Here is a 27,999-nt window from a genome sequence, read left to right on the forward strand (position 1 = left end):
TCCATTGACAGCTCTGGTTTATCCCCTCCCTATTCCACAGGCGCAATGGGAAGGTGCAGCACTGCCGCATCCACTCAAGGCAGGATGCTGGCAGCCCCAAATTCTTCCTGACGGACAACCTGGTGTTCGACAGCCTCTACGACCTCATCACCCACTACCAGGAAGTGCCACTGAGGTGCAACGAGTTTGAGATGAGGCTGACAGAGCCAGTGCCACAGACCAATGCTCATGAGAGCAAAGAGTGAGTGTGTGTTTGGGGAGAGTGGGCTGTGTTGATGGGAAACCCTCCCAGGTCTCTGGAGTAATTCCTTCCTTGCTGGGGCTCTGGTCACAGCAGCCATGCTGGCCAGCTCTGCTGTTGATGGAGCTGGTTATCCTGGGGGATCAGTGAAGAGAAAGGAAGCACTGAGCTTGTCTGGGATTCCCTTCCTTATGCTGCATATCCCCAAGTGTCTCTGTTCCTGCCTGTCCCACAGAAAGGAGCAGACAGTCCTGTTATGTATATGATGATCTCTGCTCCCTGTCCTCCTTTTGGGGACTCAGGCAGCCTTCTGTGGGCTGGAGGGGAACCATGTGGTATGTCAGAGATGTGAGGTGAGCTGGATGTGTGGAGACCTGTGTACAGTGACGTGTCTTTCCTTAAAGGTGGTACCACGCCAACCTCACCCGTGCCCAGGCTGAGCACATGCTGATGCGAGTGCCACGCGATGGAGCCTTCCTGGTGCGCAAGAGGAGCGAGCCCAGCTCCTATGCCATCTCCTTCCGGTGTGTTCCCGGGGAAAGGGTGGTGGGTTGGGATGCTGTGGTGGGTGAAGGAGCAGGACAAGGGCTGAGAGCCTGCCATGAGCCCTCCTGGAGCTCTTCTTCTTCCAGGATGGCCCTGGGTAAACCATACAGCCCTGAGAGCCTTTACGATGCTGCTTCTCCGCCCTGTGCTCAGCCCGAGGGCACCTTTTGCTTGAGTGTCTTTATTTGGGCAGAAATCTTTTGCCAGGTGCCAAATATCTTTTCTCTGTCTTTCCACCTGCCAGGGCGGAAGGGAAGATTAAACACTGCCGAGTGCAGCAGGAGGGCCAGACAGTGCTGCTTGGCAACTCTGAGTTTGAGAGCCTGGTGGACTTGATCAGCTACTATGAAAAGCACCCCCTGTACCGCAAGATGAAGCTGAGGTACCCCATCAATGAGGAGACACTGGAGAAGATAGGGACAGCGGTGAGTGGGGGTGGTGGTTGGAAGTGCTAAGCCAAAGGATGATGGACGGGTCTGTTTTGAGTTGGTGCTTTGAAATGGGTGTTGTGTCAACCATCTCTGTGCTCCACCACCCACACCTCACGGGGCTTCGTGCCCTGTTGGAAACACCTATTGGCTTGACTGAGATTTCTTGCTGCCCCTCTGACCCAGGTCAGCAAGTGGTGTGGGCTCGGGTATCTGCTGTGTGCAGCATCATCCTTGGTCTTGTGCCATCCCTGGGGTGTTCTGTCTACCTCCCTCAGGGTGGGGGACCTGTTCTCCTGCAGAACCACAGTTGTCACCACTGCCTCTTTGCTTTGGCAGGAGCCTGACTACGGAGCCCTTTACGAGGGACGTCACCCCGGGTTCTATGTGGAAGCCAACCCCATGCCCACCTTCAAGGTATAATTCTGACTGCTTGGCATGAAACAACCTGCAGAGCCTGAGGGTTTAGCAAGTGTCTCTTTATTTTCCAAGAGCTATGCTATTTTGCACACTCATTTCTAGACTGTGCAGGGACACACACTCTAGGCTGAGCCTGCAGGTTCCCAATCTGGGCTGCCTCTTGTTTGAACTCTCCAGACTAAACCCATCAGTGCTTACAGCCCAAAGGAAGGTGCACATGCAGAGCCACACCAGACCTCTAGCTTCTGGCTTGGCATAAATGGAGACCTTCATTTGTTCCACAAGGGTCACTATGGGAAATGCAGCCTCTGGCAGCAGAGTTGGATGCTACCTGCACATGATGTGCCTCACTCAGCCCCCCACCACACACAGCTTTGCAGTGGGAGGTGATCTCTCAACCTTTTGGCTAATTGTCCATCTGCTGCCTGGCCTCACGGGACCCCTCCTCATTGCAGTGTGCTGTTAAAGCCCTGTTTGACTACAAGGCACAGCGGGAGGATGAGCTCACCTTTACCAAAAATGCCATCATCCAGAACGTGGAGAAACAGGAAGGAGGCTGGTGAGTTGATCCTGAGCCTTTTTTCTCCCTTGGGGACACAGTCAAACCTTGTTGTCACCATCTACACATCTGTCCCCTCTAAGGTTGGGCCTGTTTGGGGATTGCCCATGAGCTGCACAGCCCCAAAGCTTAGCAAGCCCTAAAAGCAGATGATGGAGGAGCTGCCTGTTACCTGTGACCCCCCGTCAGGATGCTTTGGGGAACATCCCATGTTGGGTGCTGACCCTGCCCCTTCCTTCTCTTCCAGGTGGAGAGGAGATTATGGTGGCAAGAAGCAGCTGTGGTTCCCTTCAAACTATGTAGAGGAAATCATTGGTCCCAGCAGCCTGGAGCCGGAGCGGGAGGTGAGGCTGGGCCTGGGAGGGCAGGTGGGGAGGAGGAGGTGTTGCAACCCCTCATGGTGGGCTGCATTGCCCACCACCATCCTGCCCATCACCATCTGCCTGTGCTTCACTCCCTGCAGCAGCTGGATGAGAACAGCCCCTTGGGAGACCTGCTGGGAGGTGTCCTGGATGTGCCCTCCTGCCAGATTGGTGAGTGCCAGGGGCTGCGGAGAACTGAGGGGTGTCACAGCTGGTCATGGGTCTTCTGGGCTGAAGGGCTTTGGTCTCCATCTGTCTCGAGGCACTCCTGTGTCTGCTGCAAGTGAACATCAGTCCATAGTGTGTGTCTGCCATGTGGGGACACTGCAGTGCTGGTCCTGGCACAGAGGGTGCCTTGGGACTGGGGCTCAGGCGTGTCCCTGCAGCCTACCTTGTGCTCCATGTGGCTGTTCCCACCTGGGTGCTTCAGGGCACAGCACGAGGAAGATGTAGGAATGGGAGAAAGATGGAGAAATGGAAAGAAGACGCAGGAATGGAAGGAATAGGGCATTATAAAGGCCCCACAAGGCTTCTCAGCTCCCTCAAGATATGCTGCATCCTCATCTGTTGCTTTTTGGGATCCATCTGTTGCCTCCATTGACCAGAAATGGGAGCTTCTCTTAGCTGAAAAGATCCAGGGAAGCCATGAGAGTGCCTTAGTGTCTCTTCCCTCTCTTCCTCCATCTGTGGTGTGAAGAACTTGGCTCAGCATCTGCCTGTGACCTTGCCCTCTGCTCCTTCTCCCCACACAGCCATCCGCCCCGAGGGGAAGAACAACCGCCTCTTCGTCTTCTCCATTAGCATGGCCTCTGTGTCACGCCTGTCCCTTGATGTGGCAGCTGATACACACGAGGACTTGCTGGACTGGGTGAAGAAGATCCGGGAGGCAGCCCAGACAGCTGATGCACGGGTGAGTCTGGAGAGCCCTTGGTGGGGGAGACATCTTGCCAAAGCCTGGATTTCCCAGGAACCAAGGAGCAGATGGATGCTGGTGGGGGGAGTGGTGAGATGGCAGCCTGTGACAACTGGCAGAGCAGTTGCAAAGATGATAAAGCCAGAGTAATCTTTGATAATATAGCAAAAGGGTGGTGGGCATGCTTTGTGGGTCAAGAGGTTCAGGCTGGATGTCTGGGGAGCCTGGTCCATCAGAAGCTCCAGGAGATGGGGGAACTCCACCCATGGAGGGTTGCAAGGGTCAGCTGCAAGGCCACAGCTGCCCTGTGGTGGTACTGGTGCCAGTCCTTCTCCAGGCAGGTGGTAGGACCCACCAAGGACCCCATTTCACTGGTGCTCTTGTGGTGTCCATGCAGACCCAGCAGAACAGCATGGGCAGGAGCTGCCACTCCAGACCACTGACCACTGTTGGTCAGCTGGGTTATGCAGTGCCACAGCTCCCACCTGCCCCTGACATCTCTCTCCCTTTCTTGCCAGCTCTCCGAAGGGAAGATGATGGAGAGGAGGAAGAAGATTGCCCTGGAGCTTTCAGAGCTGGTGGTCTATTGCCGACCTGTGCCCTTTGATGAAGAGAGTGAGCTTCTGCTGGTCTGGTGGCCACCACAGGCAGTCACCATGGCATTGCAAACCCCATGGTGTGCCCTGAGGTGCTGCTGTGCCTGGGTCTCAGCAGAGGGCAGGCATCCAAAGAAAGTTGGAAGCAGCTGAAATTTGAGCTCTGGAAATGGCATTCTCCAGAGGGTGGAAGTTCCCTTCCCCAGCCCTCTGTTGTTAAGATGTCACCATTCAGAGCAGCTGCTGAGGGAGTGGGGCTGGGGAAAAACTGCCCCATCTCCCAGAGCAGTTTTGGTGCCTTCAGCCATCAGTGTTGGGCACCCAGCAAACACCCACTGGGTCAGAACAAGTTCTGCCCAGCCTGATGGTGGCTGAGCCAAGGGAGGAGAGGATGGCATCAGGGGCCTGGGCTGGTTGCAGTGTGTGGAAAGGGAACGTGTTCCTGCCTTATACTGTGCTGTCTCCTCCCAGAGATTGGCACAGAGAGGGCCTGTTACCGAGACATGTCCTCCTTCCCTGAGACCAAGGCAGAAAAATATGTCAACAAGATCAAGGGCAAGAAGTTCCTGCAGTACAACCGCCTGCAGCTCTCCCGCATCTACCCCAAGGGCCAGCGCCTCGACTCCTCCAACTATGACCCTCTGCCCATGTGGATCTGTGGCAGCCAGCTGGTAGCACTCAACTTCCAGACCCCAGGTGAGGAGAGCAGGCAGGGAAGGTGGGCAGGCTCCTGGGGGACTCGCTCTGTGCCTTCTCTCAGCCACCCATCTGCACCCTGTCCTGGTAAACAGGGGGTCTGGGAGGGTCTCTGTGTCAGGGAGCAGAACCTGGTGTTCATCCAGGCACTCAGGCTTAGTCAGGGGGTTGTGGTGCCATGAGAACAAGATGAAATGGAGAGGAAGGGGGGAGCTCTTCTGAAGTCCCTGGCATCAAGCACAGTGGGCAGGGGATGTCCCAAAGGGGACACTGCAGTCCCAGCTTTGGGGCACTGGCTGGTTGCAGCGTCTGTGTCAAGCTCACTGCTCTGCCCACCTTTCCCCCGTTCCCACTCCTGCTCCTGCCATGCAGTTCAGCTTTTTCCTAGCCCATGCCAAACCCTGCTGTGAGCCCTTTCAGCCTACCCAACCCACCAGAAGACTACCTGCCTCTTTTTTCCTGGTGGTTTTTTCATTCTTTTTGTGAATTCAAGCATCTCATAGGGAGGTTTGGCAAATGCTAGAGCCAGCACAAGGAAAGCTGAAAGGAGAGGCAGGAAAAGGGGGTGACCTGTAGAGCACTGGGTAGTTGGGCAGATGGTGCATGGCCATCCCACAGCCTCAGGACCTGCACAGACTGCAGTGAGGCCATGGCACATGAGGCATTGCTGAGGGATGGGCCAGGTCCCTTTTGTGAAGGGCTTCCCAAAGGGCACTGATAACCCAGGGTTATGGAAAGGGCTTTATGGCTTGTGGGAAGGGCAGCAGGGTCTCCTCCCTCTATCTCCTGCCTGTGCTCTCCAGACAAGCCCATGCAGATGAACCAGGCCTTGTTCATGTCCAGTGGGCAGTGTGGGTACGTCTTGCAGCCGACCAACATGCGGGATGACATCTTCGACCCCTTCGACAAGAGCACCCTGCGGGGGGTGGAGTCCCTCTCCATCTCCATTGAGGTCAGTACCTCCTCCCAATTTGGAGTTTCAGGTGGTTATACCCAGCTTGGGGTGATAAAAGGGTTTTTTACGGGTTTCTGGCCTGTCTGAAGCTGTTCCTCACCAACCCCCTCAGCCCCTGCCTAAGAGATTCCTCCCCTAAGTGTCCCCTCGCTGGAGGGGGAGACCCATGGGTGCTGCCGAGGGAAGTGCCACCGACCTCCCCGGCACCTGGAGAGGAGTAGCAGGAGCATCCCTGGGTGCTCCCTCCAGGACCCCTCCCACCCAGGGCCGGCAGGTGGCATCCATGAGCCACAAAGGTGGCATCCCTGTCCCTGAAACTTGGCCAGGATTGCCCGAGTGCAGGATGGCTTCTAAGGTGGTAACACTGGAGCTGTGCCTTGTCATCTTCTTGTCACTGAGTAGGTCCTGGCTCAACATGACCCATCTTGCTGTGTCCTCTTCCCTCTTGGGAAGATGCTGGAGGTTAGAGAGGACCACTCAGTCCATTTCTGTGTTTCACTGCTGGTGATGGTGAGAGGACAGGAGCTGCTAGGGAGGAACAGGTGGACTGCAGATGCTCATTGAAACTATTTCTTCCTGCATGGTGGGACCTTTCCCATGTCAGGTCATGGAGATGCATGGCAGAGGCTCTGAAGGGGTGTGGGACAGCTCACCAGACAAAGATCTTGGAGGGGTGGGAAAGTTGTGGCTGTGCTGAACCAGATGGCTTTCACATTTGGGCTGATGGCTGTCCCACCAACCTGTACATGCATCCACTGTCATCTCAGAGCTAAGCTAACCATTTATCTGTGGGTCAGCAGTGCTCTACAAGTCCCTCTCTCTCAAGCAGGCCTCGAGGAGGTGACAGTGGAGATTCTGCCTTTAGGTGCTCACAGGTTTCTACAACATGCCCAGATGGCATCTCCACTGAGGCCACCTCTGTTTCAGAGTGATCCCATCTCAGCCACCTGCCCTGCTCAGGGGGGATACCTCATTATGTCCCATCTCCACCATCAACCCCTGTAGCCACCATCTCCCTAAAAATCCCTGTCTGCTTCCCAAACTCATCTTGCATCCCAGGAGGCAGTGCCACAAGCAGGTCTCAAGAGTCACCGTGCCCTCGCCTGTGTTCACCGTCTCCTTTAAGAGACAGGCTCAGCCTTTTGTCCTCTGGCAGAGCTGCCTGATGTCCCCACCAGAGCCAGCTTTCATGGATGGAGAAGCTGTCTCGAGCCCAGCGTGACTCAAAGCACATGATCCAGCCCTGGCAGTGCCTCCTTCCCCTGCACCAGCAGCGTGCCGACAGCACGCTGGAGTCACATATGGCCACTGGCGAGAGGGAGCTGGGATTTCTTTCTCCTGCAAGGAAGCAGGTTGTCATTTGAGTTGAGCACAGACTGTGCTATGAACAGGAGGCAGCAGTAACAGAGAGCAGCTCCTTTTTGTCCTCGAGCCAAGGCAGGAGGGCCGAGAAGTTTCATCAAAGGAGGGGGTGTCCAGCACAGCTCTGCAGGCCGGGGAAGGCGGTTGGGCTTGGCAGCTCAGCTCTAGCTTGGCAGGCTGGAGGAGGGATGCTGTGGTCCAGGCCTGGCTGTGCAGGCAGCAGACAGGAATCTGGGGCAGCTCAGCTGCCTTTTTTTATGGCTTACAAGTCAAATGGGGGATCAGTAACACCACAGCAGTGTCCAGGGGTGGGAGCTGTTTTTCTCCGAGAGGCAGGCAGCTCTGGGCTGGCTTTCAGCGTCTCTTCTCTCTCCAATTAGCAAAGCCAGGGTGATTTATTTGGAAAGAAAATGTCTTAGTATTGCAAACACGTTTTGGTTTGTTTTGTTGGTTTTTTTCCCCTTTGCTCCTGTCTCTTACTGAGTCTCTCCTCTCTGCCAAGGTCTTGGGGGCCCGGCACCTTCCCAAAAACGGGAGGGGAATCGTCTGCCCTTTCGTGGAGGTGGAGGTGTCTGGAGCTGAATATGACAACGCCAAGCAGAAAACTGAGATTGTGGGTGAGTGGGTTAGTGAGGGGGAGAGAGACACCCCCCCAACTCCTGACCCTGCTGTGAGCCTTGGGCACTGCAGCAAAGCCTCACCCTGGGGTGTGGGCTGTCCCTGCCCCTGAACATCAGGCATGGGGGGGCATCGGGCTCGGGGGGGGGCTGCCTATTGATGTTGGTGTTCTCTGACCAGCGGACAATGGCCTGAACCCTCTCTGGACCCCGAAGCAGTTCCACTTTCAGGTCAACAATCCTGACTTTGCTTTCCTCCGCTTCGTGGTGTATGAGGAGGACATGTTCAGTGATGAGAACTTCCTGGCTCAGGCCACCTTCTTGGTGAAAGGCTTGAAGACAGGTAAAGCACTTGGGAAGGTGGGGAGGGAGGTGAGGGTGTGTCTAATGGTTGTCCTCAGCAGCTTGCTTATCACATTGTTAACCAAGGAGATGCTGAGTGTCATAGGAGGGTACTGCCAGTCCCCAGGCTGGCTGAGTCCCCCCTGTGCCATGTTATATCCCCAACCTGATAAAGGAAGGAGGAAGCCATTTGTTAACATTTCTCAGGGCTGACTGCCACCTGTGGGGTTGCTAGGAGTTCAGAGAAGACCCCCTAGAGTTATGTGCCAGGGGACTAACATGTCTCTGCCTGTGCCAGGAGTGACACCCAGGCTGTCTCTGCTGCAGGTCTCCGAGCTGTACCCCTGAAGAACAACTACAGTGAGAACCTGGAGCTGGCTTCCCTGCTTGTCAAGATAGACATTTTCCCGAGCAAGGTAAGGCCATGAGGGCATCTTGCTTGGCTCACCCCTGCAGTGGCACAGCCTTGTGGCCCCAGCAAAGCTCAGTGGTGCCTGGTCTGTGCACACACAGGGCAGCTGAGCTGTCAGTGCTGCACTGCAGGGAGGGCTGGTAGGATGGGAAGCACCAGGCTCACCTCCTGCAGTGAGCCGAGGCATTTCAGGCAGGGTCCTGACGTGACTTGCCTGGAAATCCCTTCAGCAAAAGCTGGAAGAGGCAGATTTGCTCCATCCCAGTTCCTGTCTGCGCTCCAGGGAAGTTACAGCTGAGTATCACGGAGCCTGGCTGGCCCAGGGCCATCCATGTTGGCATAAGTGAAGGGCAAAGCTTTTTCAGAGACAAATGTTTCTTTTATTTCTTCATTTTAAACCGTCTTGGAGGGAGACAGCAGTGTTTGTTAAAGACAGAGCTACTGCAACCCCCAAGCCCCCTGAGCTCTGCACACCTTGCATGGCAGCTCAGAGGGCAGTGAGCCCCTGCCCCAGGACTGCCTTTACAACAGGACATGCACTTTGCAATCCCAAAGCCCTTTACTACTGGTTTTGTTTTCTGTTTTTTTCCAAGCAGGAGAATGGTGAAATAAACCTCTTCAGTGCTTCAGCCCTACGGGATCGAGCAGGGGATGCTTCCACTCAGCTGCTGGGCAGCAGGGGCAGAGAGGGCTCCTTTGAGGCACGGTACCAGCAGCCCTTTGAGGACTTCCGAGTGTCCCAGGAGCAGTTAGCTGATCACTTTGAGAGCCGGGAGCGAAGGTAGGCGAGTGCTGAGTGAGCATGAGACCCCCTCCTTGCTTATCTCTGTGTTGGAGGCAGGGAAATCCATCTCCCACTAACCCAGTGGAGGAACTTGCTTGCTGCATGCAACCCCTGAATTTCAGCATGAAAGTTAATGGAATCACAGAATGGTTGGGGTTAGAAATGACCTTAAAGATCATCCAGTCCCAACCCCCTGCATGGGCAGACATCTCCCACTAGACCAAGTTGCTCCGAGCCCCATCCAACCTGGCCTTGGACACTTCCAGGGATGGGGCAGCAACAGCTTCCCTGGGTGACCTGAGCCAGGGTCTCACCCCTCTCATTGTAAAGAATTGATTCCCAATGTTTAAGCTAAATTGTGCCCAGCCCTATGGGAGTCACTGCTTCAAGGTCTGTGGGATTGAGGTGGGACAAGGAGCTGGCACCTCGTGGCACTTTCCCCTGGCATGGGGGACAAGCCAAGCCCCCGCTTTCCTCCTTGACACCAGAGCATGGACCTTCATCACACCCAGCCTGAGCATGTCCCCTCTCTCTTTGCCACCCTGCAGGGTACTGCGGAGGACCCGGGTCAACGGGGACAACCGTCTGTAGCCCATCTCGGGGGGTGAAAGCACCTCCAGTGCTTGTGAATCTCACGGCACGCTGTGAACTGGTTTCTATGGAAACGGCACTGCTATGGCCTACTTTCAGGCAGCTTTTCCAGTTTCTCTGCTGAAGTGTGTTTTGAGTGGAGAACTAAAAAAAAAAAAAACAAACCAACAAACCAATCCAAAAAATCACAAAAAAAAAACCAAACCCAACTCCAAATAGAAACAACCCCAACCCTTCACCACCAAGCCCTTAAGGAAGCGCATGGGGGTGTGCAGCCGGCAGCCCGCCAAGGTGAGAGACGGACCTGTCTATAATAGCAAGGAAAGAGACCTCGAGGAAAAAAAAAAAAAGACTATTAACAAAACCCCCACCAGCCCTCTTCTGTGGCTGCTCCACCTCTATTCCTGGAGATCCCGCAGCTCCTGGAGGACCTTTGCAGCCATCCTTTGTGTTCCCAGCACGCTGGCAAAGGGGGGACTTCAGCGACCAAGGCAGCACAGATCTCTGTCCTGGTGGCATTGCATCTACCTACCTGTATAGCCACTGCCTATGGGTCCAGTAGTGAAACATTTACAAGGCCTCTCTAGCTTTAAACGACAATAAAAGTGTCAGTATTACACGTCTGGTGGCTCAGGTGTCTGGTGGTTTGCACGTCCCCCCACCCTGCAGACCTGCCTGGTCTTGCAGGGAAGATCTGGGGTGCAGATCCCACCTTCCTCCTTGCTTTAGGAAGTTCAAGCAAGCAATCAAGGGAAAAAAATTAACAAGGAGCAACCCCAGGTTTAGCGTTGCTCACTCAAAAGGATAAATCAAGGATATAGGCTACAGATGCACATGCTTTTCTGAACTGGTCTGGGGACAAGCAGGTACTCCAGGCTGCAGAAGGGCTCCTAGAACAGAGGTGTCTGGGCTCTGTCTTGCTCACTCCTGGCCTGTCCCCACAGGTAAGCTGTTGTGTTATTCCCCACTCCCAGCCAAGCACCCAGGGTAAAGGGGGCAGCCTGGCATCACCAGATCTATAGGCATCATCCCAAGCCCACGTGCAATCACCACTCAACTCCCGTTCGTCTTTTACGCTCTTTATTTAGGAACAACCAAAAATGTCTGGTTTCATTTCAACAAACTGTACAAGCAAGCTCTTCCCCTCGCCCGCCCTCACATCCACATATACAAAAGGAAGGGAAACTTGCCATTCACTTCTCAGAAGTGGCATTGTTGCTACAGGGAGTTCTTGCCCTCAGAATAAGAGCAGGTAAAGTCCATAGCAGGTACAAGCTACCCTAGCCTAATAGCCACAGCCCACAATCACAGGCAGCTTCACTTTTTTTTTTTTTTTTTCTCTTTAATACCTTTACCAAAAGTAAAAACTATTTCCTGTCTCACACGATTGCCAAGATGACCATCTAAAATTGTGGTCTTAAAAAAAAAACACAATAATAACCCCACTGGAACCCCCCACACCTCCCTGGTACAAAGACGTTTAACACAGCAGAGCCCTTGCTCTGCTCCCTAGCTGCACGGCCACCCTTATGAAAGGTCCCATTGCAGCTACAATTACATTTTCCTTTGGATAAATCCAAGCAAAAAATTCCAGATCATTCAGCACCAGCATGATTTCTAAATAATAATAATTAAAAAAAAAAAAAAAAAAAAAGAGACCCCATTAGGCTGACTTTTGTGGTCTGCTGAGAAACAAAGTGATCAACACGCTGTTCCCAAAGTCTCTCTTTTAGTGCAATGTTAGTATGTGCAAGGGGAATCACAGCCACGTACCCATAACACCACCACGAGCCAGATGGGGCAGAGAGAAAGTGCAATTTTTAGCAAGACATTTTCTATGCCATGGATTCCTAGCCCAACCTTCACTAGCACCAGTAAGCAAGACTCCACCTAACACACCCTCCATCAGTACAGGGAAAAAGTGGCTTTAATTCTGCCATCGAAATATGGCTAATGTCAGCCAACAGAGCACATTTTACTGGAACAGGCAGTAACAAGGAAGTAAAAATAAAAAAAATATAAAGTAAATCACTGCTTAAGTAACAGAGCTTTTTTGCTCTGCTTTAAAGTTTTGTGATGCCAATCCAGCATTCCTGGCAGGGACCACTGCCAGTAAAACATACAGCAGAAAATCAACTTTAAAAAAAAAAAAAAAAAAATACAGCTTGCATGGGTCTTATCCCCCCCTTCCCTCCATTTTTAATGTTGCCTGATCTCAACCTGGTCATTTTTGTGATCAACAGAGAAATTACGTATGGTTACTGCAGTGAGCTGAACCACATTAGGCAATTGATAGATTTGTAGAGTGAAGCCAAAATTATCTGGACAACAGGAGAGAGAATTTTACAAGCATTTTAAATACTATCAACTTGACAGGAAGGTGCAGCATCATGGTAACTATACCTAATTCGTGCCTAAGTGCTGAAAATCATCTTTCTCTTCTGATTCCAATGATACAGCTTTCAACCATCACCTTTCCATCAGCTTGCCTATGTAATGTCTCTAAGAGAGGGGCTGCAGGGAAGACAGATCACAACACTTCTACATGTGACCAAAAATTGTTGCTTTTCATTATATACCCAAAACCCTAAATGGAAAACCAGCCTTTTATACCCTCCTGAGCAGAAAGGGGACACTTAAAAAAAATTAAAAAAAAAAAAATATATTTTAAAAAAATTAATCAAAAAATTAACCAAGCAGGTATCTTGCAGCTCCAGCACCTGTGTGAGGTGAAGGTTCTGCATTCAGCTGTGGGCTGACTACAAGGGTTTCTCATCCCAGGTGCCAGCAGCTACTGCTTTTGCTGGTGGCTTCCTGTGGTGACCAACACAAGCCCTTGGTAGGGAGGGGACATGCAGCCACCTTAAATACCTGTGGCTGGGCCTCTGCAGGTGCACACTGACTGCTGCATGCCCTGCATCAAAGTGAGCACCTGTTCCTTTGGCTGTGGCTGTGATGGGCAGCACTGCTCAGTTCTCCAGCAAGAGGAAAACAGGAGCTTGTAAATCTTGGTTTGGTTAGTATTCTGCTAAAAAAGAAAAAAAAAAAAAAGCCAATTAAGGAGCTGAACAATCAAGTACCCAAATGAAATACAGTGTCATGTCTAGAAAACTCATGGCATGGCCTGCTGATAATTAATAAAGTAACTCAGTTCCTTTCATCAAGAGAATGAGCAGCCCTTTACATGACTGAGCCAGGTACAGCACATATCAGGGTTTTGGCTCCTAAAGCAATTGGATTTTGCCCTTAATCTAAACAGCCTCAGAGACAGAAGTAACAAGATTCACTGGGATTAAAAATGATGGTTACTATGGTGTCTGCCACACCCAAGCTCACACACAGGGGATGGAGGTGAAGATTTCAATTTCCCCTCCTTAATGATGCTGGCTACACAACCTCTACCTTACACCCTTGCTTTCAAGTGAAGAGAGTCATCTTTGATTAGATGATGATAAATATTCACACAATGTGTGGAATTGTGGTGACACTTCCTCTTAACACCAGAAGAGCTGCTGCTGGGACTGTCAAGCTACCTCTCAATTTTTCCTTTCAGTTCAGATGCAAACACATTTCTCACGTCCTGCACCAAAACCTGAGTCTGTTTGGAGATGACACCTGCTTCAGCTTCAGAAATGATGCAATAGGGAAAACAGAGGACCACAGAGCTAAACTCTCAAAAATCTTCAGCTTATAATTTCATGGAGATTTCAAATAAATTTAAAAAATGCAAATAGCAAGGAATGTAGGAGTTAGGGAACTCAAATACTTTTTGATTTTTTTTTTTTGTCTCTAAATCTTACCCTCCCCGTGCAATGGGGTTTGCCAGCCCCATTGCTGTGTCCAAGGGGAGTCTGCATGGAACCACTTTTTAAAATTCCTCCGACCCAAAGAAAAGAAAACTCCTGCTGTGCTTGTATGAATGCATGGAGACAAAGCTCAAAACCCTCAGCAGCTTCCAGCCCTCAAGGCTGTTTTTTCTGTGTACACCGGGAAATTCTCCCTCCAGCTCACAAGACTTCTCTTTTCAATTTTTCTGGAAAACTGGTCGATTACAATCCAAGTGCAAAACATTTCAGCTAGTACATGGAAAAATGGTTCAAAGGGACCAGTTCATACCACAGTCCTTAAGCATTTCTGCAGATGGAGCGGGGAACACTCTTCCAGGTAGCCATAGGCCTTAACGTGTACACCAAAAATCCTGCAGAAAATCACCTTGAATGGGCAGACTACACTTCCAACACATTTATATAGCAAGTAGTTAGTAAAAGTGTACATTTGTAATGTACAGCTTAATGCAAAAAAGAATCAATGGCATATCTGAACTGTATATATGTGTACTTAAATAAACCTGCATGTACATAGACACTAGAGAGTAAATTGACCTACCTGTATTTGTTCTCTGAAGGTAACACTGTACATACTCTCAGGCCACACGATGCCCAACTCTGCTACCTCCAAGCTCTAGGATCACCCAGATTCTCCCATCACCTGTGACATTTTGGGGTGTGTAGGATCACACCTGTGAGGGTGAACCCCTGGGGCTGGTCCCAGGGATGCTGCCCCCCTGAGCCAACATGAGGCCAAGGTGGGGTGGCTGCTGGTTACACCCCCAACTACAGCTCAACCAGCAATCCAGTTTCTAAAGAGAAAGAAATTGAGGGAACCTGGTGTGACAGCAGGGTGCTCCAGGTCAACACCACCCCTGCCTGCAGTGTTTAAAGGCAGGGTTTGTCTGACTGCTCAGGGACTGTAGCAGTGTGGGTGCCTGCAGCTGCCCCAGCTCTCTTTAGGGTGTGGGTCACCTCATTCTCAAGCAGATGCTCACGTGTGACACCATAAGCCAAGGGAGCAGCATGAGCTCAGGCACTGGCACCTACCTTGGAGGCACGTAGCAGGTGAGAGGAAGCCTCTTGCAAAGCACTGAGCAGATAAAATCCTCCCTAGTACTTGCTCAAGGCTGCCTCTTAAATGGGGGGATGAAGAATGAAGTGGAAAAGCAAGGGTAATTAAAGGTGGAAATCAGACACCACCTTTGGAAGAGGTTCTGAAAGAGCTTTTTTGTGTTTAAACCAGATTTTTTTGTAAATCTCTGGCTCCAATCCTTTGGGCCTCGCTACCCACCCTTCTAATAAAAATCATTTACCACCAACAATAAAGTCTCCCACATTAAAAAGCTCTCACTAAATAAAAATTTTCTACTAAAAAAGCCTGGCTGAGTTAGCCTGGCAAAAATAGGGAGCTGTGACTACTCTCCATAAATACATCAGCGGATAAACACCAAAAACTATTTAAGTTAAAGGACAATGTTGGCTCCAAAACAAACCAGGGATGAACTAGCCATGAATTAATTCAAACAAGAAATTTAAATAGTGTTTCTAACCATTCAAAGGCAGTGAAGTTCTGGAATAGCCTTACAAGAGCAAAAGTGAAGGCAAGACATGGAACCAATTTTGAGCTGGGATTTGATTAGTTTGTGACAGAACGGTCTGACACAGCATTTGGCTGAACTGTTCAGAGTTTTCCCTGCTCAAGAGTTTCCCTTCTAGACCTTGCATCCTATTAGAAAAGAATCTTATAAAAATGTTCAAGTAGTTGCATCACAGAGCAACCACATGAGACAACATGGGCAAGTTAAAAATATACAGGTACTGGGAAGCAGGAAGGTTAACTGGGAAATTTATTTTGCTGTTTTGTAAGAACTATTGCAGATGAGCTGGAAAAAGAAAAAAGGGAAAAAAAAAAAAAAAAGTATGGAGCAAACACTTGAAGTTACCAGTGCTCCAGTGCTGCTGCAGAAGGATCTGTCATGTAGGGCTGCTAGAGGGAAACTTCCTGATTGCAGAAGAGCTGCTGCTGCCTCACTGATCCCTTGGAGACAACAATGAGTTGAACCACTCACAGCAACACTGAGCATTTGCTGCGTTTGTTCTCTGAAGAACAGCTTGTTCTCTCTGAACAATGAAAAGGATTCCAGGTCAGGATGGAAAAATTATTATGTGCTAGTTCTCAGTGATTAAAGGGAGACTTGGAGGTTTAATAGTCTGCTACAGTCTGTCTCCAGGAGCTCAGGGGAAAATATTCTAGCCTGTAAGGGACAAATGACACCAAACTCCATCTCCTGGGTTGTCTGGGTCTGGGACCCTGCTACTTAATGGAGAGTATGCATTGCTAAATCTAACCTCATCCTTAGGGATGAAAAATCTCACTCAGCTCCCACTGGACTTTCATAGCAGTCTTCTCAGATACTTTTCCTGTCTTAACACACACATAGACTCTTGTGTGCCTGCAGAGCCCTTCACTGCCAGGGCTTAAGGACCAAAAAGGATGGAGAGAATATATGCAGCCATGCCAACCTTTAGAGAACAAACACCTTAACAGACAGAAGGAAAAAATAAAAAAAGTACTGTGCCATGATAGTCCATATTTAAGCAATGACCTTGTTTACACAATGTCTGAGATTTGTTATGCTTGTATAGGCAGCTGTAGGCATTGGTATATGAATATGAAATCTGAAAGTCTGTCCACTGGAAAGCAAACATGAGCATCCTATTTCCTGGGTGCAAGTTGAGCCCCCGCCAGCTCTCAGCCATCTCCTTGGCTGGGCCACCAAGAGCTCTGCACTAAGTGCCCAGTTTTTGCACACATGATCCCTCGTGTGCTGTGCTCAAAGGTCTCATTTATGGCAGTGCTTTATCACCACGTCCTGCTCCTGAGGTTTGGATCAGGCTGGCCCAATGATTTCTGAAAAACCAATAATTCCTTCTCAAGGGTAAGAGTGGATCCTCCAGGGCTGGTGGTTTTAGTTCAGTCTGCTTCTGAAAAAGAACAGAGGTGTTAAGAGATGCTTTGACTCTCCACAGGAGTGTACAACCCAGGAGGGATTCTCGGTGGAGAGGAAGGGGTTCAGGAGTGCCTTGGGATGGGCAAAATTGGGAGCTTTGAAGGAATCAGCTGCAGATAAAGGCCAGCCCCATCCAGAGTGGCCAGGAAAGCCAAAATCCTCATGGGAGTGGAGCTGGGCTTTGGCCAGTGGCCGGGCTAAGGTGGGACACAGCCCTCTGCAGTCCAAAGCCATGCACCCTCACTGAGCACCTCCTCATTGCCACCTGGGGTGATGGGGCCACTTGGCTTTGCAGGGCTTAAAGCCACATTAAGGGGGTGCCAGCAGGGGCCTGGCCATCAGAAAAGCTGTCCCATCACCCTCCCCCAAGCTGCAGCTCCCCTCAGCTTGCTCCTGCAGCCACAGCCAAGCACACGTGGCATCACACACCCGGTCCCCAGCAGCAAGGACAGGGAACAGTCACACCCACACTCCATCTCCTCTGTCTTAGATAGGGGAGGAAAGCAATGAATTTTAGTGGAATTTTTTTAGTGGATTTTTTTTTTAAGCTCTCCAGCCATGCCTGGAAGCATGTGGGAGACTCCAGAGCAAGGCAGTGGGGCTGGAGAAGATCCCAGCATGCCAGCAAAGTGTGTGGAGCACGTGAGGGGCTGTGCAGCCTCTAGCAGGACAGGGCCAGTGTTTGGCCATCCCCATCTGGTGGGAACCATGCCAGGGAGGAAACAGACCCCAGCTGCACTTCTGAAGAACCCACGGAAGGGCTGGAAAACCACCTCTCCTCTCCTATACACACATGCCTTTCATAAGTGAGTCTTGGAGGAAGGGCCAGCAGCTGTAAAACCCAACCCTCCATGTCTTCTCCCTCCTTGCAGCCTCCATCTCCAACATCCAAGCCTCGCTCCACACCAAAAAAGGAGGCGATGCTCAGGAGAGGAAAGGGAAGAGGTTCTTGCCCAGGCAAGCAGGCATGGGTTATGTCTGCTACCCAGGGCCAGCAAAAGGCACGGAAGGAGTATGTGGGGACAACATCCTGATCCCCTCCTTCACCAAATACTCATCCCCTTCACAAATAAACCCAAGGGTCACCTTCCCCTGGGACAGGTAAAGGACCATGCACTCCTGCTGGTTTTACTTCAACTTAAAATAAAGCCAGGATTCAGCTGCAGAGCCTCCGGAGCACCCAGTGGCCAAGGCAGGCAGGGGTGGGCGGGCATCACAGCACCTCACCGGACCCTCCTCCCTCATCCTCCTTCCCCAGGGTTTCCTCACCCCCATGCCAGTTAAATCCCAGCAGCTGCAGGACCGGACAACACTCAATCCTTCCCTACACAAAGCACTGACTGCCCTGTGCTCACGCCAACCCTCCCATGGAGCCCAACCTGCCCAAGGTGTGGGCTTACCCAGCCGGGAAGCGGGCGGTGGGCCGGGAGCATCTGGGGTCCCAGCATTGCCTTCCTGGCTTCCCGGCTCCCAGGACTCGCTGCTCTCCGACACCTCTGAGCTGGCCTCACAAGGTCCTTTTCGGCTGCCCGCTGCCTCACCGGCCTCCTCAGGGATGGGGCCCTTGCCCTCCTCCTCCGCCTTCATGGCAAACCAGGCCTTGAGCTGCTGGGCGCTGAGGTGGGCGCGCTCGCAGAGGCTGGGCAGGTCCTCCTCCCGCAGCCCTTTTTGCTTCTCGTAGTAATCCTCCAGCACCTCCCGGCTGGAGGGGCTGACATCCACCAGCCCCGGGGGGAACACCCCCCGCCTGTAGTTCTCATACCACTTCAGTTGCCCGTTCTTGTAGCCGTACCGGCTGTCCCCGAACCAGCGAATGACCTCGGCCCGCGGCAAGCCCGTCTGGGAAACGATGGCGTCGTACTCCTGGTTTGTGGGCCGCTGGGTCTGCACGAACATCTGCTTCAGGAGATGCCGCTGCTGGGCTGTTTTTTTAAAGTTCAGTTTGGTTTTGGGAGGGGTGGGAGGCCGGCTGGAGCCGCCGTCCCCTTTCTCGTTCGCACCAGCCCCCGGTAACTCGTTTTTGCCATTTGACTCGGTCACTCGGAGGTTCTTCAGGTTGATTTTGATGGGACTCACTTTTCGCTCCAGTGAGCTGGGGTTGCCAGAGGCATCAACCGAACCATTTTCGCTCATGGCCCTCAGCTCATCTGAGGAGTCTTCCCCTTCCCCACCGCCATTTTCCACATCCTCCTCCTCCTGCTGAGCCACCTCCTCCACCTTCTTATTTTCTTCTGCCACCTTCTTCTTCCTCCTCTCCGAGAACCAGCTATCGATCTCCCTCCGCGTCATCTTCGTCTCCCCCCTCAGGCGGTTCACCTCTTCTTCTGCAGGAAGGGGATTTTGGGCAAAACTGCTCTCCAGAGCCTTCAGCTGCTCCGGTGCCCGCTCTTTGTACTTGGTCGGGGTGAAGTCGGGTGCCTGGTGCCATGACTGCCGCCGTGGTGGGTGGTGAGGAGCTGTCGAGGCTGCTGCTGCCGCTGCCGCAGGGCTCAGCTCAGCTCCTCTGGGTGAGACATCCAAGGCGACTTCAGGCAGGGAGTCCAGGGCATTGTCTCCAGGGAAGATGGCCCGGCCACCTCTCACGTTCCTGTAGTGGTACCTCCTGTCACTGAACCATTTTCGAATCTCCTTGGTGGAAAGGCCTGTGATTTTTGTCAGCCGCTCAACTTCAGCTTGGCCAGGGAACTGGTTTCTGCAGAAACTTCCTTTCAAGGCTGAGAGCTGCTCATGGGACTTCTTGTTTTTGTAGACGTTGGGATCCAGGAAGGTCTGTGAGGAGATGGCCGGGCAGGCGCTGAGCAGCGACTGACCGCTGTTGACCACCTTCACCCCCGACGTGTTGCTGGAGGTCACCGTGCTGTGCTGTGCTGCCGGCTGTGTCTTGGGGACAGAAGTCACCGCCAAGCTGAAGGAGGAGTTGGTGCCCTTCAATCCATTTGCCATGATGGGCTGTGTGACCAGCAGCCCCCCTGTCCCCTCTGGCTGCCCTACCACATGGCCCGGTAAAGTCGCCTGAATAAGATGGGGGACAGTTCCAGGACTTGCAACCAGAGGCGTGTTCAAAACTGTAATGGTGGGTTGAGGCACAGACTGAATAACAGTGTTGAACATCTTCTTCCTGGCATCTTCAATCTCCTCTGGTGACCAACTGATGCCCTGCTTCAGCCTCTGGGCAGTGAACCAGATCTTCAGCTGCTCTTCTGGGTACTTTGTCACCACGGTCAAGTAGCAGAGCTCAGCTTTTGTGGGGTAGGGGAACTTGTGGAAAGAGTTTTTGAGGAAGCTGTTGGAGTCCATGGCAGCATTGTACGTTGGAATGCTGCTCAGGGGGATCATCACTTTGGGAAGGGACTTGGATGTAGGCAGCTGCTGATGCAACGGGGGTTGCTGCTGCAGTGACACAAGTTGTGCAACACCTGCCTGCAGAACGGGGACATTTCCTATGATGGAGCCATTCACTATATGAGATGATTTTGTTGAACTTGCAGAGGGCTGGCTGACTGGCACAGACCCATTTGGGAATGAATGTTCTCCATCTTTCCCCTCCAACTCACTGCCCAGCTGACTTGACACATTCTCCTTCAGCGTATGGATTTTTTTGGCCTCTGGTTTACCTTTCATTATCTTCATGATGGGAGTTTTGGTAATGATAATTTCAGACTGGCCATCTGCACCTTCTTCAGGGACATCTCCCGGAAGGTCATGGCTGCTGGTGGCCTCACAGAGACTTTGCTCCACAGTTGTACGACTGTCCTGCTTAGCCACCCTCCAGATGAAGCCTGTTTCACCGGTGTGGGACTCTGCATTGTGGTGTGAGAGCCCTTCGTGGCTATTTGCCAGGAAGTTGCATGCAACGCAGGCAAATGCGGGGTCTTTGCTGAAGTCTAAGTGCTCAGAGTCCAAGTGCCCAAAGAAGTGGTGAAGGTCTTGAGATCCAAAGTCACAAGACTTGCAGATATAAGTGTCACTCTCAGCAATACCACGGTGCCCGTTGGACAAAGCTCCATTATTACTGCTACTGGCACCAGCATCACTCGCTGCTGGCCCTTCCGTGGGAGCATCTTGTTTTGTTCCTTCATGGTCATCTTCCGCCTGGTCCAGTTCAGTCTCCTGAAGCACCAGTGTTTTCACTGGTATCATGCAAGGAGTTGTGGATTTTCTTTTGCTGGCCATCACTACAGTCAATCCAGATGGTTATTTTTCTCCCGTTTAAATGAAATTAAAATTTAAGAAGTGCTATCGCAAGTGCTCTCTGGTCCAGATTCCAGCAAATTCATGATGTCCCAAGGAGCTGTCAAATGTTGACAAATGTTCATACTTGCCACTGAACCTGAGGACAAGGAGAAGAAGGAGGGGTTAGTTGCCTTGGCATCAAAGCACAACTGTCCTAGTACTTAAACGGTGTCACTCGATAAATCATATTCTGCCTCTTTCGCTGGAAAAATTAAACTGGAACTTGGACTTATTGTGTTTTCACATACAACCAATAAATTACCTGTTTAAAAACCCACATGCAAACATACCTGTTTTACTGCCTGCATCAAAACCACTGAAAATTCCCCTCACCTGCCATGCCAAGACCCATCACTGTTTCATCAGGGACAGCAGTGCCCAGGCTCCCTGCGTGCCTGGGCTCCATGCAGGAGTGATACCAGGCAGGTTCACCCTGGGAAATCTGCATGCTTTCCATCAAAAAAATCTGATTAAAAAATCAGATTCCGAACATTTCCATTTCTTCAAAATAGGCATTTTCCAACCATACTGTTGGGAAGTTTCTTATCAGCTCAAAACACTGTGCCCGTGCCAAGGGCTTCTGCCTGCAGAGATGCCTGAGCTCTGCTGCAGGGAGCAAAGAGGCTGAAGCCAGGGCCACATATTTCAGTCCTCCTCACCCAGCAAGCCCATGAACCATTTGTGTAAGATTCCCTCCCCACCCTGTGCACCCTTCATTGATGTTTTAACAGAATCTGTTATGCCTTTGCCTGGAGCTGCAAGAGAGGGTAGAGTGCAAAACTCAAGGGCATTGTCACACACGTGTTCCTGGCTTCCTGCCTGTCCCTCCTGCCACCTTTGCAGCTTTTGACATTGACACAACTCAGTGCACTGCAGTAATTTCCTAAGAAAGTGCAAATTCTCTGCAACACAAGCTCATTTTTCTGGGCTTGAGATGACTCAAAATCTGCCAAATTAAAAGAAAAAGAAAAAAAGGACCTTTTTTTTTTTTCTGAAGCTAAAGCAGTTCCTGACCTCCTCCAGCCTGTGGAAGGCAGGGCTGTGTGATGCCACAGCCTTATTTCTGGCCTGATGCAGCTTTGCCATCTGCACAGTGGATGCTCCGTGCCTGAGATCACGACCCGAGGGCAGCAAAGCTGTAGCTGGCACCAGGAGTCACTTGCCTGGTGACAGTCCCAGTGACAGGGAAGGCAGCACATCTGAGGGACCAACATTTCTGCCTTAACCCCTCCGTGAACCTTTTTTACAGAAAGTCTGTTTTTGGTTTGGTTTTTTTTTTTTCCTTCAAAGATGGGGATAAAATGGTGTTTTTTCCAGATTGTGAGGTCACTTGGAAGTCTAAGGATGCGCTAATTCATTTTAGAAAGACCCAGTGCCAGATTTTCCTGGGATTTACAGTAACAGTACTTCATAAAAACACTCATAAAAAGTTGAACTAAAAAAAAACAGAACAAAAACTTACAATCCTACCAGATGACTCACAGAGGTAACTCCTATCAGTTACAACAGTTGTGCACCAGCAGCTTTCTCATATCAGATATTCTGATCTGATCTCATGCACAGAGAAATGCAGATTCGGCAAATGACTTCATGGTGCTTATGCAATATGCCCTCTGCTTATTTTTGTTAGTAGCTTTTAGAACAGAGGAATGAAAAGTCCTAATAAAAAAAAAATCAAAAAAAAAATCAAACCGAGGAAGTAAAATTTGGGCTCTCTGGTTTTATTAGAATTTAAAAAAAAAAAAAAAAAAAAGTCATTCTGGAAAAAATTATGTCAGCTTTCCAACAGGAGAGCCTGGATGGCTGACCCTGGCCTCAGCAGCTCTCAGGCACCATTTAAAAGGCTGATGGGAAAATGTAACTTCCCGTTAATGTGGGCTGGTCTGAGATTACAAAACAGTCCTGTAAATAGTGTTAGTCATCACTTCAACTTGGCATGAGAAGAGACTGTTTGCTATGTTAAAGCATCAGGAAAAGCTAGAAATTATACCTTTAAAAAAATTCTATAAATAAAACCCGGTATTACAGCTGTGACCTGGATTTAGATGGTGTGAATTGCAAGCTCTCAATACCTGCTTTATGTCACTCTCATCCCACCTTTCCGTGGTTAACCTTTCCCTCTGCAGAGGGCCAGAAAGTTATTCATCTGCAAGTCGAATACTTGGATGACTATGAATGGGCTTTGCTATTCAGCAGGGAACAGCATCCATTTGACACCAATCCCGAGATCCTAATTTTTGATGCTAAGTTAAATATTACACAATCTACAATGACCTTTCCAAGTCAAGTCAATTAGGAAAAAAAAAATAAGACTAGCCTGAAGGCTACAGAATACAGCTTTAAATGCTGAAAGGAGTTTCATGTCAGAGAAGCAATGGTAGAAGTGATTTCTTATTTAATATTATTCTTCAGCTCTACCTCAGGTCAGGGAGAAACTGCTGGGCTCTGTGAGAGTTTTTTCATTTCCAGCAAACTCCTGATAGAGATCCAGTTCCAGTGTCTCCATTACTGAGACAGCTTGAGTCCCAGAAGGATCTTTCCTAGTGTTTATGGAGCCATCAGATATCAAAAAGAGGAGTTTTATCCATCAAGAGAGAGTAAACTTGATACAGAGCAACAGAGAGACACAAAGACCCCCATTGTGTCACATTAACAGAGTGCCTCTCCAGAGCACGCTGCCACTATTATTTTGGGTAAATGTGAATGGCCTGACCCACCTACAGAGAACCTAAAAGCTCTTTATTTCATTTAGCAGAACATTTGCATCAAGCTCCGTGCTCTCTCCAACAACTTATGTTAAAAATGCAATCAAAGCAGCCCCAGCCACCAGAGCTCTCCTGCTGGGGCTCCAATATTAATGCCACCTGAGAACATAGATTGCAAATTTAGCTGGAAGTGAATCTCAGTGCCAATTTACTCAGGGAAAAAAATAAAATTAATCAAGTGTACTGTTTGTCCATTTCATTTCCATGGAACAGTTGCATAACCACATGTTCAGAGCATGTTTTATTCACTGCTCACCTTCTGGAATGTACTAATACTTTAATACACCACTAATATACAACAGAATGGATAATTCACTGATTTCTCCATCATTAAAGGAAGAGAGGCTGTTTTAATGGATTGGGAAATTAATAGAGAAAAAAAAAAAAAAAGAAACAAAAAACCCCAGTTAAAAACCAGCCTTACAATGGAGCTCACTAATCCCAGACCAGTTTATAGAGCCACATCTGAAGAACTTGCTCTCCTATGTGTTACGATGAACTGGAGCAAAGAGACATTAGCTGAATGGAACAGCCACCTGGTAGCCAGGAAGACAAAGTGACCACACTTAAATTGGGGTTCCTATTTAATTTATACCCAGCTAACTTAATGGTGAGGTAGCAGAGGAAGCAGCTCAAATGACCTGTTCACTTCAGCATATGCCACAGCTGTTGGAAATCTGAAGGAAAACTGACTTCAGAGTCAAACTGATTTGGTCCCAGTGACGCTCCCAGAGAAACCAACACTGAAAGGATTGGGCCAAGTTGGATTCCAGCCAGCACATGCCTGGGGCTATGTCTTTCTCATAGCCAAAGCACCAAGAGCTGCCCGTGGGGCTGATGGGCAGTAGCTGACAAGACAGGAAGACAAACTGAGCACACCCTGCAGCTGTCACCTGGGCACGCAGCCCAGCCTTGGCACAAGGCAGGCACAAAGCCAGGTGAGTGGCATGAGTTGGGCTGTGGTTCCCCATCCTTGATGTAAGCTTCTCTGCACAGCTTAAACCAGCTTTAAAAAAAAAAAAAAATCACCATGGGAAAGCTCTGCTCCACTGGTAGATGCAGTTTTTTGCTGCTGTCAGCATGTTGTGGCTACGGGGACAGCGAGGTTGGTGGCCACCCATCAGTTTCTCACAGGTTGTGGCTCTGAAGTGACAAGTCCTGCACTTGGTGCCAGCAGGGAGGGCAGGGGAGCTGCAGGGCTCCTGCACTGCCCATCTCCCCTCCATGGAGGAGGCCCACGAATGCCACACGGCAGTGACCCACCTCCAGCTCACAGACCAGCGAAGACATGGAAGGCTGTGATTTCAACACGAGTCAGAAAATCATAACAGAGGAGGAGAATGGAAACTGTGAAATTTAGGATGGCAATCTACGGGTTAGGCTGTGTTTCTGCATTTCTGCTGCAGACAGCCCAAACCTCCAGTGCTGCTACAAGCATTCCCCTCTGCAATGTTCACCATACCAACCCTCTTCCTCCCCAGCACAGGAGTGTTCCTGTTCCCACTGGAAGATCCAGGTACACACCACAAACCCTCTGCAGTGCAGCTTTGCCTCTGCTGAGGAAAACAATGCTGAGAGCAGTCAAAGTGAGCTTAGCAATTTCAGAAAAATTACTTCTGCAGAAATTAACAAAGGGAGGTTTCGAAATCTGCTCTGCTGAGTATGAACTTTCAGCTTTTTTCCAGCTTGGCTGGATGTAACTGGTTTGGTTTTAAATGTTTCAGTGAATTAACGAGTTAGGTTGTTAATGCAAAACATTCATTCCACACAGTGCCAAGGTCCCCAGTTAGAAGATTAATTTTTGTGACCTTTTGCAAACCTTGCCTAGAAACAACCACCAGAAAACCCACCAAGCAGCCTCACCAGCCAGCTGGCACACAGCAGCTCTGGTCCCACCACCCGGGCACGGGGATGATGTGACAATCACCCTGCTCTGCCCCCAGCCCAGCCAGCTCCTGGGTGCTCAATACTCAACATCAGGCAGAAGGCTCCATGCAGCCTCAGAGGATGGCTACGTACTCTGCTGTGGGTTCTGATGTTGGATGCAGCTCTACTCAAAAAAAAAAAAATTTTTTTTAAATCAACACCAAAGTGGAAGTAAAATAACAGTTTTCTCAACACTTTCAGTGCCTGCTAGGCAGGCAGACACACTCCCCAGGTCAGAGACAAAGTTGATGTTTCAGTCTCATATAAAGCCAAGCACAATATTGGCACTTTAAATAACAGTGGTTTGTTTTTAAGCTGAAACTCTGCAGGCCCCAGCTGATAGCATAGTGTGGGGGAGGGAGGGGAAAAAAAAAAAAGACAAAGATGGAAAAAAAAAAGTTGATGTTTGTGGGTTTTATTGTCTCCCCTTTAGGCTCTACCTGCAGCCAAGCCCAAGAGAGGGACATCTATCTTTGGGAAGTCTCCAGATGACTTCCCTGCTCCCAAACAGCAACTGGCAAGTAAAGACCAATAGACAAAAGATCCCCATGGCCAGCAACAACGAGTGGCTGCTCTCTGCAGCATCCAGATCCAAGAGCTGATCTGCCTTCCACTTCCCACCACCAAGCACCTGATAAGGAAATCTGCAGTCAGTTGCCACCAGCATGGCAGACACTCAGTTTGCTCTGAGCAGCACAGCGTGCATTTATCTGTGTGCCAGGAAGGAAAAAAAGGTTCACAAAGCAGTGAGAGCAGGCACACGTGGGGCACAGCCCCATGGCCATCCCTGTTGCCAGCCATGGCAGCCCTTGATTTCATCACCACGGATGTGGACTTAAAACAAGAACATAATAACAAAAGCATGAGGAGAGGGCATGTAGCAGCATCACCAACAGGCTTTGAGGACATAGTCCCCTGCCTGGAACGGGGCAGCTAATGCTAATCCATCCCAGGTACACACCATGTGGATGGATATCCTCCAGCAACTAGACTAAGACCTCTCCAGGCTACATCCCTTTAATTCAGGACAGAGAGAGTTTGAGGAAACAGCCCACCTCTCCAATCCCAACTTCCCAGGTGTGACAGGACCTCTCTTTTAGCTGCACAGTTCTGCTACCGAGAAGAAAAGATTTGGCAGGGCTGAGCTCCTCTGTTCTCTGTCTCTTTCTGTGCATCCCAGGTAACTGAGGTCCAGCATCCTCCCTGAGTAACTGCAAAGCCTGAAGCTGGAAGGGAAGTCACAGTATGGGAACAACTCCATCAGCCTAAAAAAGCCAGCAGTTGAGAATCACCCCAGCTCCTTTGCACATCTCAACACCATGCCCTTGCCTAGGTATGGCACCCACCTGTAGGTAGCATCCCCCATCCAGAGCCTGGTCCATAGCCCAGACAAGGTCATGACACACTTAATTCTTTTAGGGTTTAGCCCCGTTTGGGACTGCAAGTTCCCATGAATGAACAGTTAATGAGACTTTCTTCCCCAGAGAAGATGACTACTGCACTAACACTGCAGGCACTCAGAAGTCAGGTGCTCTCCCAGGATCCCAACCAACACAACCCACAAGTAGAGAACTGCAACCTGAGAGAAGCCACGTGGGCAAGAAAAGCCTCTGCGTCTGATGATTTTGCACTGCACAAATGTACAAACACACACCCAGATTTCAGCAGTTTCGAGCTTCAAGAGCACCAAATAGTCAACATTTGTACTAAGGAACAATTTCTCTTTATGTCAACTGGTCAGGGTGCTTTGGAGCTTAAGCCTGGCTTTGAAAACGCGTGTGCAGTCTAAAGGCAGTGGCAGCCGCTGACCCAACAATCGTATTCATTCTCCATTACTTGGCAGGCCTAGAGTACAAAAGCATCTTTCCCCTTTAGGCTGGTTAAACAGAGCTATTCATTAAAATTTTGCCCTTCTACAAACTGCTGTACTTCTCCATTTAATTTTGACTTTAAGACAAGACCTCTCTCCTCTAACCCGCAACTTCTCATCTCCCTGTTTCAAGCCATCTCCCATTTATGAGCTGTGTTTTCAGATTGCTCTCCTGCTTCCAAACCAGCAGCAACTCCCCTTTGTCATCATTACCTGGGCAGAGGCTGGCTTGCTGCCTTAGCACCCAGGGACCAGCAGTAATTATCTCTAATTTTTCTTTTCAGATGACCACAAACCCAAGCAAGATGGAAGGCTGGAATGGGGTGGCTGAAACAGAACACGATTAAAGGATAAAAATAGGTCACTAGGATAATATAACCTTTACACTATTGGCAAGGTGCCCCCCTCAGAGACAAGCCTGCGTGCTATATTTCAGGAAAATGTCAGGAATAAAACCCAGAACACACATCAAAACAAAACCACTGATCAGCCCTCAGAGCTTTGCGTGCTTCTGTTTGAACATCACTAACATTAATTCAC

The 27,999-nt window shown here is 50.2% G+C and overlaps 2 protein-coding genes across 31 annotated transcripts in view; one reads left to right on the forward strand and one right to left on the reverse strand.

Moving 5' to 3' along the window:
- The window catches only part of PLCG1 (phospholipase C gamma 1), a 41,114-nt gene extending 30,671 nt beyond the window's left edge, over positions 1–10,443 (forward strand). Inside the window, exons 17-32 of one of the 2 annotated variants that reach the window (XM_071759529.1) lie at positions 41–241; positions 646–765; positions 1,032–1,212; positions 1,555–1,632; positions 2,091–2,194; positions 2,442–2,538; positions 2,658–2,727; positions 3,309–3,466; positions 3,988–4,084; positions 4,537–4,761; positions 5,565–5,713; positions 7,581–7,695; positions 7,877–8,038; positions 8,365–8,453; positions 9,043–9,230; positions 9,782–9,988. In XM_071759529.1, the coding sequence (XP_071615630.1) occupies positions 41–241; positions 646–765; positions 1,032–1,212; positions 1,555–1,632; positions 2,091–2,194; positions 2,442–2,538; positions 2,658–2,727; positions 3,309–3,466; positions 3,988–4,084; positions 4,537–4,761; positions 5,565–5,713; positions 7,581–7,695; positions 7,877–8,038; positions 8,365–8,453; positions 9,043–9,230; positions 9,782–9,824 (2,077 nt within the window). In that variant the 3' untranslated portion in view covers positions 9,825–9,988. Of the gene's footprint in view, positions 1–40; positions 242–645; positions 766–1,031; positions 1,213–1,554; positions 1,633–2,090; positions 2,195–2,441; positions 2,539–2,657; positions 2,728–3,308; positions 3,467–3,987; positions 4,085–4,536; positions 4,762–5,564; positions 5,714–7,580; positions 7,696–7,876; positions 8,039–8,364; positions 8,454–9,042; positions 9,231–9,781 lie in introns of both variants that reach the window. The other variant, XM_071759530.1, reaches the window with a different exon arrangement.
- A 444-nt stretch (positions 10,444–10,887) lies between these two features.
- The window catches only part of ZHX3 (zinc fingers and homeoboxes 3), a 44,715-nt gene continuing 27,603 nt past the window's right edge, over positions 10,888–27,999 (reverse strand). For 15 of the 29 annotated variants that reach the window (XM_071760040.1, XM_071760032.1, XM_071760033.1 and 12 more), the window contains 3 exons: positions 22,361–22,557; positions 18,066–20,995; positions 10,888–16,639 (listed from right to left, as the gene is read on the reverse strand). In XM_071760040.1, the coding sequence (XP_071616141.1) occupies positions 16,629–16,639; positions 18,066–20,838 (2,784 nt within the window). In that variant the 5' untranslated portion in view covers positions 20,839–20,995; positions 22,361–22,557 and the 3' untranslated portion in view covers positions 10,888–16,628. The remainder of the gene's footprint in view (positions 16,640–18,065; positions 20,996–22,360; positions 22,558–27,999) is intronic. The other 14 variants (XM_071760052.1, XM_071760045.1, XM_071760042.1 and 11 more) reach the window with 3 other exon arrangements.

The sequence above is a fragment of the Heliangelus exortis genome, chromosome 16, assembly GCF_036169615.1.
Source record: "Heliangelus exortis chromosome 16, bHelExo1.hap1, whole genome shotgun sequence".
In the NCBI taxonomy this organism is placed as follows: Eukaryota; Metazoa; Chordata; class Aves; order Apodiformes; family Trochilidae; genus Heliangelus; species Heliangelus exortis.